The 12,764-nt window shown below is 57.6% G+C and overlaps 2 protein-coding genes across 2 annotated transcripts in view; one reads left to right on the forward strand and one right to left on the reverse strand.

Annotated features, from left to right (window-relative positions):
• The window catches only part of NOC2L (NOC2 like nucleolar associated transcriptional repressor), a 28,592-nt gene extending 24,048 nt beyond the window's left edge, over positions 1 to 4,544 (forward strand). Inside the window, exons 17-19 of the mRNA XM_042032154.1 lie at positions 2,228 to 2,363; positions 3,411 to 3,551; positions 4,185 to 4,544. Coding sequence (XP_041888088.1) covers positions 2,228 to 2,363; positions 3,411 to 3,551; positions 4,185 to 4,330 — 423 coding nt within the window. The 3' untranslated portion in view covers positions 4,331 to 4,544. The remainder of the gene's footprint in view (positions 1 to 2,227; positions 2,364 to 3,410; positions 3,552 to 4,184) is intronic.
• A 553-nt stretch (positions 4,545 to 5,097) lies between these two features.
• Positions 5,098 to 12,764, reverse strand: part of SAMD11 (sterile alpha motif domain containing 11) — a 28,487-nt gene continuing 20,820 nt past the window's right edge. The window contains exons 5-7 of the mRNA XM_042031918.1: positions 9,734 to 9,976; positions 8,179 to 8,289; positions 5,098 to 6,637 (exon numbers count right to left, since the gene is read on the reverse strand). Coding sequence (XP_041887852.1) covers positions 6,401 to 6,637; positions 8,179 to 8,289; positions 9,734 to 9,976 — 591 coding nt within the window. The 3' untranslated portion in view covers positions 5,098 to 6,400. The remainder of the gene's footprint in view (positions 6,638 to 8,178; positions 8,290 to 9,733; positions 9,977 to 12,764) is intronic.

Below are 12,764 nucleotides of genomic sequence, written 5' to 3' on the forward strand. Positions count from 1 at the left end.
GGGTTTGCCCTCAGTATAGAGGGCCAGATTTGGGATTTGCTCTGGAGAGGGGCAGGTTTGGGGTTTGCTCTCAGTACAGAGCTTTGGGATTTGCTCTCCAAGAGGCTGCCTGGCAGCTCTGCTGGTGAATGGGGCTGTTGTGTGGCTCTGTGGGGACTGGTGGCTTAATGATGCAGCTTTGTGAGCCCCAGCAGGAGAGGGAACACCATGAGGCCCATTAGGGCTGGGAAAATCCATGTCCCATTAGCAGCCATTGGGGGGAAAAAAGGTAATAACAGGGGAAAAAAAAAAACCCAGCCTGGCTGGGAGCTGCAGCTTGCCTCGTGTAACAGCTCTGACCCTTTCTGCTCGTTCCATTTGCTTTTCCCATGGTTTTTAATGGGATCTGGACTAATCAGCTCGGGGAGACTCGGTAGATGGGAAGCCTCTAGCTGGGGATTAAAAGGCTGGCCCCCGAATTAGCTAATTAGTGCTTGTGTGTGATGAACACGGGGTCTGTGGGCTGTGTCAGTACAGGGCTCAGCCCTTTGCTTTGGGGTCACTCCACAGCAGGTTTGGGGTTTATTTTGAGGTGCCCATCCTGAGGGTCCCATGGGGTCTCAGAAGGGTGGGGGTGGCACAGCTCATCCAGCACCAGCTCCTGTTTGCTGTGCTCAGGCTGTGCTGATTTCCAAAACCGCCTGTGGAAATGGGGATTTTTCCTGGGAAACGTGGAAGCCCAGCCCCCCTGCTGCCAGGACAGGAGCCTGTCCTGTCCCCCAGAAATGATGGGAATTATGGAAAACGTTTTCACCCCCCTGCTCACCCCGTGGTGGGGCTGGAGCAGAACCAGGCTGTGGCTGCCCCATCCCTGGAACTGCTCAAGGCCAAGTCCCTGCCCATGGAACTGGAGAAGGTTTAGGGTCCCTTCCTACCCACACCATTCTGGCATCCTATAACCCAGCCTAGGATGGGGTCAGCTGAGGGCAGCAGCCTGGCATTGCCTCTGACCACTGCCCCGGCTGCATTTGGCTTCCCAAATCTCTTCCCTGGCATCTCTGGGCTGGTTTTTCCAGCCAGCCCTGTGCTGCTCCCTTCACACACCTTCCCAGCGGGGCTGGGAGGAGCAGAGGCCTCTCAGTGTGGCAGAAGGAGCAGGGGGAGGATGATGACTTCAAATGAGCCCCTGCAAATGGTGCTGGGTGATTTGCTCCCTCTGCCCTTCCCTGCCCGGTGCTGCAGGTGATTGCTGGGAAGTGCTCAGCTCCAGGATCAATATGGCCCAGCTGGGGACCATAATCCCGGAACAGGCCGGGAGAAATTGCTGGAATTGGCCGCGGGAGCAAATGCACAGCTCCATCTCCTGCTCCTCATCCCCATCCTGCGTCTGCTGGGAGCTGCCTCTCCACACAGCCTGTTCCTGGCTGCTGCTGCACGGGGAGGGTGGCTGTGGTCAGACAGGAGAGCGTTTTGGGGTGCTCTGAGGGGTGGCAGGGACAGCAGATGAGTTATGACCCGCGGGCTGAGTGTTTCCAAGCCAGCCCTAATGTGTGCTAATGCCTGAGTGCTTCCCAGGAGGGGTGTGCAGCCAGGCAGGGCAGGGCAGCTGATGCTCAGAGAGCACTTGGGATTTCATTTGCATTCTGATTATCTTTGCCCTGCTGGCCTGAGCCCTTGCAAGTAAATCCTCGCCCTAATTCCCCTCCGGAGAGGTGTAAAGAGCACTGAGGTGGTGTCAATTGAGAGGACTTAATGGCATTGATATTGGCTGCCTGCTCCGGGGGCTCCTGGCCCATTGATCTCCATCAGGGCAGAGATGCAGACAGACCTTGAGCATCCTCAGCACCTGAAATCACAAAATCTACACCCAAAACCAGAGAGGGGCTCGGGGAACTGCTGCTGCAGACATGCCCAGCACAGTCTGGCTTGCCTGGCTGTCACTGCAGGGCTCCCACAGCCGGCCCCTCGCTGACACCCTGCATCCTTATCCCTGCTGAGGCACCAGCAGTGGATGTTCCATTAGCAAAAGCAGTTTATTAGGGGAAGATCAAGGGAGCAGCAGAGCTCTGTGTGCCTCACCCACCCCTGTGACCCCTCACAAACCTGTGGCTGCCCCAGCTGGCAGCAGACAGACCCAGCTGCTCTGGGCAGGCTGGGCAGAGCCCAGTTCCTGGCTTTAAACACAGCTTGTGACATTGGGAAGGACAGATGAGGGCTGTTCTTACTGCTGGGTTTGTTTTCTTTCCAGCTTGAAGACTTGAACTTCCCAGAAATCAAGCGCAGGAAGCAGGATGAGAGAAAGGAGGAGGATAAGAAGGAATTCAAGGATCTCTTCGAGCTGGACAGTGACTCTGAGGAGGAGAATGGAGGCTTCTCTGTGAAAGGTGCAGGGCTGGGGCTGGGCTTGCCTTCTCCTTGTCCACAATTCCATTTTCTTGTCCACAATTCCATGTGGTGGGGGTCAGTCTGGCCCTGCCCTTGAGGGGGTTTCATGCTGGTCATGTTGGGTTCAAAAGAGTCACTGATAAGGAGGGAGAGCACAGGATGAAGTGGCACTGAAGGTGTTTGGGAGGCTTTTGTCCCTCTCTCCCTCTCCTGCTTTTTAAAGCCTCAGACCTGTGTTTCTTTTCCTGGGCATGACCCACACTCTCTCCTGCCCTTGGCACCTTCCTTCTGTCACCCACAAGGTCAGAGCCCAAAGCCCAGGGGCTGTCACCAGCACGGGGATCTTTGATCCTGTCCTTGCTGCACTTCTGATTGATTTGTTTTGTCCTGACTGACGTTCCAAGCATTCCCAACAAGGAAAACCTGGCGAGCAGGGGCTGCTGTCACCTGGGCTGTGACCACGAGAGGGCCACAGTAAATTCTGGAACCTGCCTGGGAAATTCACAGAGTTTGGGGACAAACCTGGGCATTCCTTCTGTGATTTGGAATGTTTGGGACGTCCCAGGTGTGGCTCCAAGGGGAGAGGAAGGGAAGGGAGTCTGCAGTCACTTCTTGGCGCTCCTGGTGCGGGTGGAGCTGGGAGCTGCCTGCCCATTCCAGCAGGATCACACCCCAGCACCCTCCCAGGGCAGCAGGGAAGGTGGGGATGCAGAGAATTCCATCACAGCAGGATGAGCTTTCCCCTGGAATGGGAAATATTTGTCAGGCAGGAAAGAATCCCTGGCTGGGATCTCTGCAAGGGCTGAAGAGGGGAGGGAATCCAGTTTGGGAAGCCCTGAGCAGGAAAAACCCAGCAGCTGGGGAGGTACCTGCACTCCTGTGTGTTCCAGCTGGCTCTGGGGCAGGAAAGGAAGGCTGGGAGTTATGAATGGCTCAGGAGGAGGTGCTGGGCTTTGTGACAAACGAGGAGAAATCTCCAGTGTGTCTGGCACTCCTGAGCTCTCTGCCCTTGGCGTGTTCCACTCACACACTGAAACCTCTTCCAGGGAAAGGCAGGGCCGGGCAGGCCTCAGATGAGAGCTCAGAAGCCAGCAGCAAGGAGTTTGGGGAGGAGGACGACGATGAAGAAGGAAATTACGAAGTCGAGGAGGACGAGGAAGAATTGGAAGAGGACAGCGAGTCAGAGGGTGAGTGAGGAAGGGGATCCTTTGAGCTGAGGGGGTCAGGAGGGGCTTCACCCACCCCGGAGGGGAGACCTGGTGGCTCTGAGGTGCAGAGAGCAAAGGGTTAAGGTGTTCCCAGGCTCTCCCAGCCCCCCCAGCCCCTTTCATCTCTTCTCAGGGGCCTCCTGCATCGAGGCTCAGACTCCTCCAGCCCAGCCCAGCCCAGCCCAGCCCGGCAGGGTTCAGGAGCCTTGCCTGGGGCACACAGGCCTTGCTGGAGGCTCCCTGCAGGTGCCACTCAGGGGGTGCCCTCAGCTTTCATCTGAGCCCTACGGGGGGCACAGGGTAACCCTTTCCTTGCTGCTGGCAGGGTGGGCCTGGCAGGAGAGCCCTGCGTTCCCTGGGGTTTCTGCAGTGGGGAATGTGTGCCCAGACCCTGCTCCAGGCACTGCTCAGCTCGTGCCCCCCACTCTCCCTTCGTGCTCCAGCCTCAGCTGGGGCCGTTTGGGCTCCCCCAGGCACCTCAGGCCGCTGCCGTGCCCGTCCCTGCGGGGCTCTCCGGACAATTAATGAGTGGCTGGCATTAATTAGTAACGAGCTGCCGTGACTGTGCCCTGGAAGGGAGGCAGGGTTATTGACACCTCTCCTTTCCCGCAGACGAGGGCAGGGAAGCAGCCCAGGATTCCCAGGAAAGGCAGCACAGGAGGAGCTGCCCCCGGGGACTGTCCCGCTCCGACCTGGAGCAGCTGGCACAGGGCAGGGATGACGTCGTGCAGGACCTGGAGTTCTCTGATGAGGACTGAGCACCCCCAGCAGCCTGAGCCCTCCCACAGCACACCTGCAGTGCCTGCAGCTGCTGCCAGAGCCAGGGACACAGGTGGGAGCAGCCCCAGGTGCCACCTCCGTGACACAACTTGGACTTTTCACCTCGACTTGGACTTTGCCAGCTTTTTCCACCAGTTCTGGTTTTGGTACCAATAAAACTGTGGCCAGCTCAAGGCCAGTAAAAGCTGCTCAGCAGAGGGGGGAAAAAGCCCTCATTAAAATCTGCTGCTTTCAATAGCACCGGGTTCACTTCCAGCTCCTGCTGAGTGAGCTGAGCAAGGGCAGGACGAGGTTCTTGTCCTCTCTGTCCCACCACCCACCCCATCACCCCACATTTAGCTCTGGGGCCCTCAACAAACCATCCCTGGTGCCCAGCAGGCCTTAAGGGACTGCACAGAGAGTTTTGGAGCTTCCATGGAAGCCTTGATCAGTTCAAGCTGGCTTCTAAGTGTGCTGCAGAAGGCAACTTTAAATTAAAGTTCCTTGGGTTGGGGAGGTTGTGCAGCCATGAAGGAATAAGGAAAAGCCAAACATGTAATGTAGCAAACACTGCCCAGGTGAGGACTGCACCACCCTAACTGGAAAGAAAAGATTATCACTTTGTAGAAGATTTGAACGTACCTGTTCTTCCCAAAGAGAAGGGAATTCCCTTTTGCTTCTGGCTCTAACTTAGCTGGGCAAGGTGGTGGCTGCCTTCTGTGCACCCATGGAAAGGAAGGACAGAGACTGCTTGGGTAAAGCCAGGTACCTTTTGTAAATTAAGTGTTTTTCTTTTTTATTTAAATTGATTGCTGGAAAGCATTTTTATCGTGATGTGATGGCTAATGAATTTTTTTTTTCCTTTTTTTACAATATAAAGAAGCTAAAGTACCACCAAAGCTATTCTGTAAGAAAAACGGCAGCACGTGCAACGTTTAAACAAAAACAAACCCAAAAAAAAAGGGGTGGGGAGAGAGAGAGAGAGAGAGAAAAGTACCACATGTGATTGTTGTTCACAACTGTACAAGTCACAGGAGGTCACCCCCAGGAGTTCCCAGCTCATTCACAGTAGTAAAAACTCTGCCCATTGTTTTCAGCCTGACCCCCCCAATCCCTCCCCTGCTCCCGGGGCTCTGGGCGGGCCCAGGGCTCTGTCTCGTGTCCACAGCACCCAGAATGTGCAACTACATCCACCTCTGGAACAAGGCTTTAACATAAAACCAGCCCGGGCGAGCCCCCCCGGCTGCAGGAGCGAGGGGGGCAGGGACCCCTCCTCCCCCGAGCTTCGCTGCTGCTGCTGCTCCTGGAAACCAAACATCCCACGGAAAAAGCCACCTCTGCAGGGCTGGAGCACGGCCACAGTCCCTGCTGCTGGGTGCTGCCAGGCCCCTGTGCCAGGGCAGGGTGGCTCTGTACCATCCGCACGAAGTAAACATGGACGGGAACTTGCCTTTTTTTTTTTTTTTTTTTTTTTTTTTGTCTTTTTATCCTTTTTGTCTGTCTTTGGTATTGTTTTCAAAGTTGCTAGAGATGCATAGACACCTGAATGAGGAACTGAGCCCAGTTTCCAGGGAGGAGGAGAGGTCTGGGAGGGTGGCTGGGGTGGGTGTGGATGGGGCTTTTTTGCTCGAAGTACCGATGGGAGGAGCAGAGCCCCTTCCCTTCCCTGTGGAGTCACACCCAGGAGTTCCTGAAGGCAGAGAACAGCCTGTCCATGGTCCCTGTGCAGGGCTCTCCAGCTCCAGTGGAGTGTGGAAGGGAACGGGAATGCTGCCTCCATCCTCCAGCATCCTTCTCTTCACTTGGCGTCGTCCCAGGACAACATCTTTGGATAATTTTCCTTCCTTCCCTTTTTTTTTTTTTTTCCTTTTTTGACAGTTCAGAAATCTTCTGTGTGGTTCTTTTGTTTTGATTTTTTTCCCCCAAACAAAAAAAAAAAAAAAAAAAAAGCAAATGCATCCAAAAAAAAGAAAACCGAAAAAAACCCCTCCCTTTCCTCCCGTGCCGGGCACTGCTGCGGGGAGGCTCCGCCGCCCCTTCCTCCTGGCGTTCCCTGGATCTGCCGCAGTTTAGGACGGAGGTTTGGTGGTGTCGCTGAGCAGAGAGGGGTTCCCGTTCTCCTGCTTCGGGGAGCCCCGGCTGGGCGCGACGGCGCTGCCGAAGGGCGAGGCCACGCTGCCGGTGGAGGCCGGGCGGAGCTCGCCCGGGGCCAGCTCCCGCTCCGGGGGCCGCAGCCCCGGCGGCTGCAGCGGCAGCGCCACCGGGAAGCCGGCCATGCACAGCACCCGGCCCAGCCTCTTGGCCACCTGCGAAGGAAGCAGGAGAAAAGAGCCGTGGGATAAAGGCAGGAGAGGGGGGGGATGTGAGCAAAGGAGCGGCATTGTGCGGAATCCTCGGACAGAGAAGCCCCATCCCTGGAAGTGTCCAAAGCCAGCCTGGACACAGCTTGGAGCGCCCTGGTCTTGTGTCCATGGCTGGAGGTGGAACTGGATGAGCTTCAGGTCCCTCCCAGCCCAATCCATTCTATGGTTTTATGGTCACAGCACTGGAACGAAGCAATCCCATCCCCAATGCTCACGACAACCGGACCAGGGGAGGTTTCCTCCTCCCTTTTCCTCAGGGACTCTGTCCCCCAGTCCTGGGCACTGCTGGAGCCCCCAGGTCTGCCCTGGATCCCCCTGTCCCAGCTCCAGGGACACCCCAGGTGAGGGGGCTGCTCACCCTGCCCCTTTTATCCATGGACACTTCCACAGGACTCTGCTCTCCCTCTGCCGCTGGCACAGCACTCCCTGGCCACTTTGGAACAGCAGGAATTGCTCTTAAAAAGGCCACGGCAAGGGAGGGAAAATAAAACTCCTGCTGGAGGGAGCCTGGCCCTCTCTCCCTGCAGCAGCTCCTGCCTCCCAGCATGGGCCAAAGGCCCCTCAGCCTCCCAGCACCTCCACAGCTGCTTCCCATTTGAGCTTAACCAAAACCAGGGCTGCTGCTGGACCCAGACAAGTGGGACATTATTCAGGGAGCAGCATCAGGGCTCTGCTCCCGCCCCCACCAACCCCCAGCCCTGCCTTATTACAGAACTTTAAACACCATTGATTAAATTGAAGGAATTTTTCGAGTTCCAGCCTGTATCTCACGTTCCCCCCACCCCAAGCCCCATCTCTGAGCTGCTCAGGGCTCTCTGTTTTTGAAGAAACATGAAGAGTTTTATTTCCTCCTGAATTGACCCACGGGGAACAATTGCCCACAGAACCTTTTTATGAGCCCCCTCATAAACAGGGAGGGCTGCAGGGAAAGCAGTAAAGTCGCTCTTGTTGTTCCAACACAACACGAGCAGCGTAGAGCCCGTGGGCTTGGGGACCTGTGCCAGAGAGGGACGTGCAGCAACAGCCACAGCTCCTGCCAGGACACAATTCCCGAGGGAACACAGCACAGCCTGGCCTTTACAGCACCAGGAGAGATTTCCCGAGCACTCAGTGGGGAAAGAATGGAGCAGAGAGTTCTGGGTTTGAGTCCCACTGAGAGGAACTGGAATGGAACTGCTGTGGCTGGAACCAGCCCATTTTAGGAGTTCCCCACTGCACCCCTGTTCTTCCCTCCCACCACTGATCCTGGGCTATTTATTTCTGCCCCTGGGCACTGCATCCTGTCGGTGGTTTCTCCCTGAAACAGCTGGGGCTGGTTTCAGGTGAGGCTATGGAACATTTTCAAGGACAGATCAAGCGTTCTTGAAAGAGAATTGCAGATAAATTATTGCTTAATAAATACTGTTGGATAAACCACGTTTCTGAACAGCCCCAGGGACAGCTGTAAATGGTGGCACTTGCTCTGAGAGAGGAGATTTTCCTACCTGTGACCTGATCTTCAGGGCAGGGCCCAGCTTGAGCCCCATGTTGTTCAGTAAGTGCTCTTCTGTCAGCAGGGGCAGGGTCTCCCCATCGATGGCCTGCTCTCGGAATACCTGAGGGGACACACGCAGGGCCAGGCTCAGTGACACACCTGAGCCACCTGTCCTGCCCTGGCGCAGCAGGGCACCATGGAAAAGGTGAATGCAAAAACCCTCAGCCCATATTTATCCGCCAGGGGTGTTCCCAGTCTTGTATCTACAGCCAGGAGCCAGCCGGGAAAAGGAGACACAAGTGGGAATGGGAATTGGGGCTGGATGCTCCCCCAGAGGATCTGGGGGCTGCTCCTGCCCCCTTCCCCGTGCGCTGGCTCACACTCAGTGCTGTCACCACCAACCACGATGGGAGGGAGGGTTAAATCCACCCCCACGGCTCCTTTTCCAGCAGGAATTCCCACAGCCTGGAGCCATCCCTTTGGAGAGTGGCAGTGGCTGCTGGAGCCAAGTGGATTTTTATTGCTGGACTCCTCCAGCGAGGCTGCCCAGGGCTGCAGCACGAGCTGCTGCTCTCTGACCCAGCACAGCTCCCTACACCAAATCCTTCCCCTTCCTCTGCAGCCAGCACGGCCAGGAGCCAAAACCCTCCCTGTGCTCAGCACTAACACACTCCACAGAAAGCCTGAACTTGGGAAAAGCGGACCCTGGGGTGTCAGAGACAGAGCTGAACATGGGCCAGGCCAGGGCAACTTTTAGTTGTGCTCAAGTTCCCTGGCCTGCCTGAGCTGTGGTTCTGGATGCAGAGCATTCCAGGGAACCTTGCAGGGCTTTCCTGGTTCTGGATGCAGAGCATTCCAGGGAACCTTGCAGGGCTTTCCTGGTTCTGGATGCAGAGCATTCCAGGGAACCTTGCAGGGCTTTCCTGGCAGGAGCAGGAGCTGAGCAGTGCCAGACCTCCCCGGCAGCTGTGGGTTTGGAGCAGGGAACAGGCAGAGCACTGGCATTTTCACACAGTAAAAAACCCTGTTAAACCCCCAGGCAGGGCCTGGAAACCCTCATTCCCTAAAGCCACAGAGCCCCACACGACTGAGCAGGGCCAGGCCACACCAGGGGCTGTCTGCAGCAGCTCCATCACCCCAAAAGTGCCTGGGATGCACTGGGAAGAGAGAAGCTCTGTCCCACTGCTGATTCCTGCCCCACTGGAGCACCAGGATGGCGTGGAAGGAGGTGGGAATGGGTGATCCTGCTGCAAAGGGGTTGTGCTAATGATTCCTGCACATTTCAGAAGCTTCCAGGCACTTCCAGTGGTCAATCCCCAGTGCAACCTGAGCTCAGGCTCAGCCCTAACCTTGCCCCCAATCCCATCCTCTCCTGCTGAACTCCCTCCTCATTTCTGTCCAAGACTCATCCCACACCTTTCCTGGCAGCAAGTTCAGCAATCCATGAGGAAAACACCCGAAAAGGCCCTGCAGGGCTCAGAGCTGCCCCTTCCAGGAGGGACAAGCCCAGCTGGGAGGCAGGGAATGGGATTCCTCCCATGACATCCTGGGGCTGTGGGATTTACCTGAGTGTACTCAGTGCAGCCTGACAAGTTGGACACGAAGCTGCAAACGTCCTCCACCGTCCATTTGCTGATGTCTTCCAGCGCAGGGCTCTCCTCCCCATCCAGAAACAGACCTCCCATGGTGCCTGGATTGTTCGGAGTTGGGGGGGGGGGGGGGGCGGGGGAAGGAGGGGAGGAGAAAGGAACATAAATCATTAAAATCCCACATGGACAACAACCAGCCTGCAATCTGAATATTTTTCTCTAGCCACACATTCATCTTTAATGACCTGTCAATTAAAGCACTGGGCAGGGTCAATTCATAGGCCTCTTCCTCCTGGAGGTCCCCAGCTCGGGAAGGGGGGCGGGGGAAGGAAAAATCCGAGCTAATGCATTTCATGTGTTTAATGTTCTTCAGCTGCGGGGGAAGCAGGGGGAGGGGAGGGGAGAGGAGCAGAGCCTGGAGGAGTTTCTCCACACACACCACAGAGCGGAAAACTCTGCCTGCCCTGTGGGCTCCTCTCCCAGCCCCGCTCCCTCCGACGTGCTCGGAATGACAATGGGGACCGGGAACCGCTGGGGAGCTCTTGCTCCTTCCGAGGGGTCATTTTCCATCCTGCCCAGCCTGAAACACCCCCAGGACGGGGCTGGCTGTGCCCTCACAGCTGGGTGTGTGATGGGCGATGCTGTCCCTGCCTGCCCTGACGCTCCAGGGCCGGTGGGGCTGGGATGGAGCCGCTGTCAGCCCCGAAACGCAACAGCGGCTGCAGCCCCAGCCCTGTCACACGGAAGGTGATGGCTCCGAGGGGCTGCGGGAGCCCCCCCGGCCCTGCAGCAGCGGGGCCTGACAGGACACTCGGAGAAATCCCAACGGGAGCCAAGGAGGAGAGGGAGAGGCACAGGGAGTGACAATGGAGACAGGAACAGCAGCCGGGTAACTCGGACCTGCTGTGGGGGAAAGGGAGAGCACAGAAGAAACCAAAGTCCAGAAAACACCACTTTAGGGTGGGGGAAAGCCATTATTAACCCCTGGAACTCCCTGCTGTGGGGTGTTTAGACCAGGAGAACACAAGGACATTCACAGGGATGAGAACATGCAGGATTCTCGGGCAGGGAAAGAGTTTATGAGGAGTATGAGCTGTTCTGCTCGGGGCAGGGAGAATGGAATTGCCAAGAGAAAAATATTTCTCCCATGGGGTCTGTCTTGACAAAATTATCTGTCCTGTGGGCTTGGGGCTTTTCCCCGGTGGATCTGATGGATATAACCCTCGCTCCTGCCCACAGCAGCTGGGACAGCATTTCCCCACTGAATGGCAAGGGAAAAATGGCTAAAACAAAACCACGGTGGGGAGCACAGGCCCAGAGGCCAGGGAGCAGCCAATTCCCTGGGGAATAGCCCAGGTCTGAGGGAACAGGCAGGGGAAGGAGCAGAGCCACACAGCAGGGCCCCAGGCGCTCCCTGCAAAGCCTCCAGCACAGGCAGGGAGCAGGAAAAACTCGGGATCTGCACAGGAAGTTACCGTGCCAATGGGATGCCCGACACCAGCAGAGCCTGTACGGGGAGCAGGCAGAGGCTCTGCCATCATTTCCACACATTTCCCCTCCCATCTTCCTGCTCCCTGCCCGGCTTCTCCCTCGCTGTCCCTGCACCTCCTCCTCTTAGGCAGGTGACAGCTCTGGCTGCTCATCCGCACCCACAGCTCCCTGCACAGCTCCAGGCAGCCCAGGAGCAGCTCCTGGAGAGGGGCCACGGGGAGCAGCCCCGGCTCCAGACCTCGGGGCGAGTCCGTGTCCCAGCCGGAGCGAGCCCAGGAGTGGCGGCCCCAGAGCCGGCTGCACCCCCCAGTTCCGAGCTCCCCGGAGCAGAGGGGCTCCTGCCCGTCCTCCTGCGTCTCCTTGGAAGGATAAAACCCCGTCCGCCCCCTCCCCGAGGCTGCACCCCTCTCCCCTGCCCTGGCAGCCCGGACAATGAGAACAAATCGGTACCAAGTGGCTGCAGGGGACACACCTTCGATCCCAATAATGACCTGTCAGCGGCTGCTGGGGCTGCGAGGAGCCACAAAGGGCAGCAGCCATTCCCTGCCAGGCCTGCTCTGTCTGGCTCCGTGATAAATGATGGTCCGGGAGGCTGGTAATGGATTAGGGAGCGTTTCACCAGCTGGGGCCCGGCGTGCGGGGACTGAAAGGAATCCATCGTCCCGGGCCGGGGCGAGGACAGGTGTCCCCAGCACAGCCCTCGCCACCCAGCCACGATCCATTTATAATTCCCCTCCCTGCTCCTGGTATCCAGCTGCTCCAGAAGGAGAAGCCAGAGGCTGGAGGGGCCATGGCGAGCAGAGCTGCTGGCCCTGCCGGCGAGGGAACGCAGACCCGGGCTGCGGCAGGAGCGGCTCTGCAGCACGGGCACGGCCCGGCTTGTGCTCCTGGCACCACAGGGGACAGCTCAGGTGCCAGCTGGGACACAATGCACCCCCCTGGCAGCCAGCCCGCCTCTGGCTTTAATCCGCTGTGCCCCCCTTCCCCGTTCCCCGTGCACCCCTTCCCTCCCCCGGCGAGGGCTGGGGTCAGGAGCAGCACAAGGCTGGCGTTAATTGCTCTCCAGACTACAGATCAATAGAAGGATTTTAGCCTCCTGCACACTCCATCCTTCACCTTTTCCAAAGGACGGGGCTGCGGGAGGGCGGTGGGAGGAGGAGGAGGGAGTGAGGCTGCTGAAACCTTGAGGAGATGAGGTCATCGAGCCACAGCCCCAGAAGGCAGCTCAAGGAATCGACCCGGCCCGGCTGCCTCATCGATAACGCTCCCCGGCAGGGATGGAGCAGCTCCTGCCTCCAGAGCAGCCTCCCTGTGCTGGCACAACCAACTCAAACTTCGGGGCAGTCTCAGCCAGGTGCTTCTCCCCTCTCCTCTCATCCCTACAGCTCTTCCACTCGCTCATCTGCCTTGGCTGGGTGGGTATTTTATAATCCCAGACTCCAGGAACATCCCATCCCTCCTGAGAGAGCAGTGCCTGTGCAAAAAGGGGGTACAGGAATTGTCTGGCACGGGGGGG

Source organism: Corvus kubaryi, unplaced genomic scaffold, assembly GCF_017639235.1.
Source record: "Corvus kubaryi isolate FWS band 111438036 unplaced genomic scaffold, C.kubaryi_AGA036_p1.0 37352, whole genome shotgun sequence".
Taxonomy (NCBI): domain Eukaryota; kingdom Metazoa; phylum Chordata; class Aves; order Passeriformes; family Corvidae; genus Corvus; species Corvus kubaryi.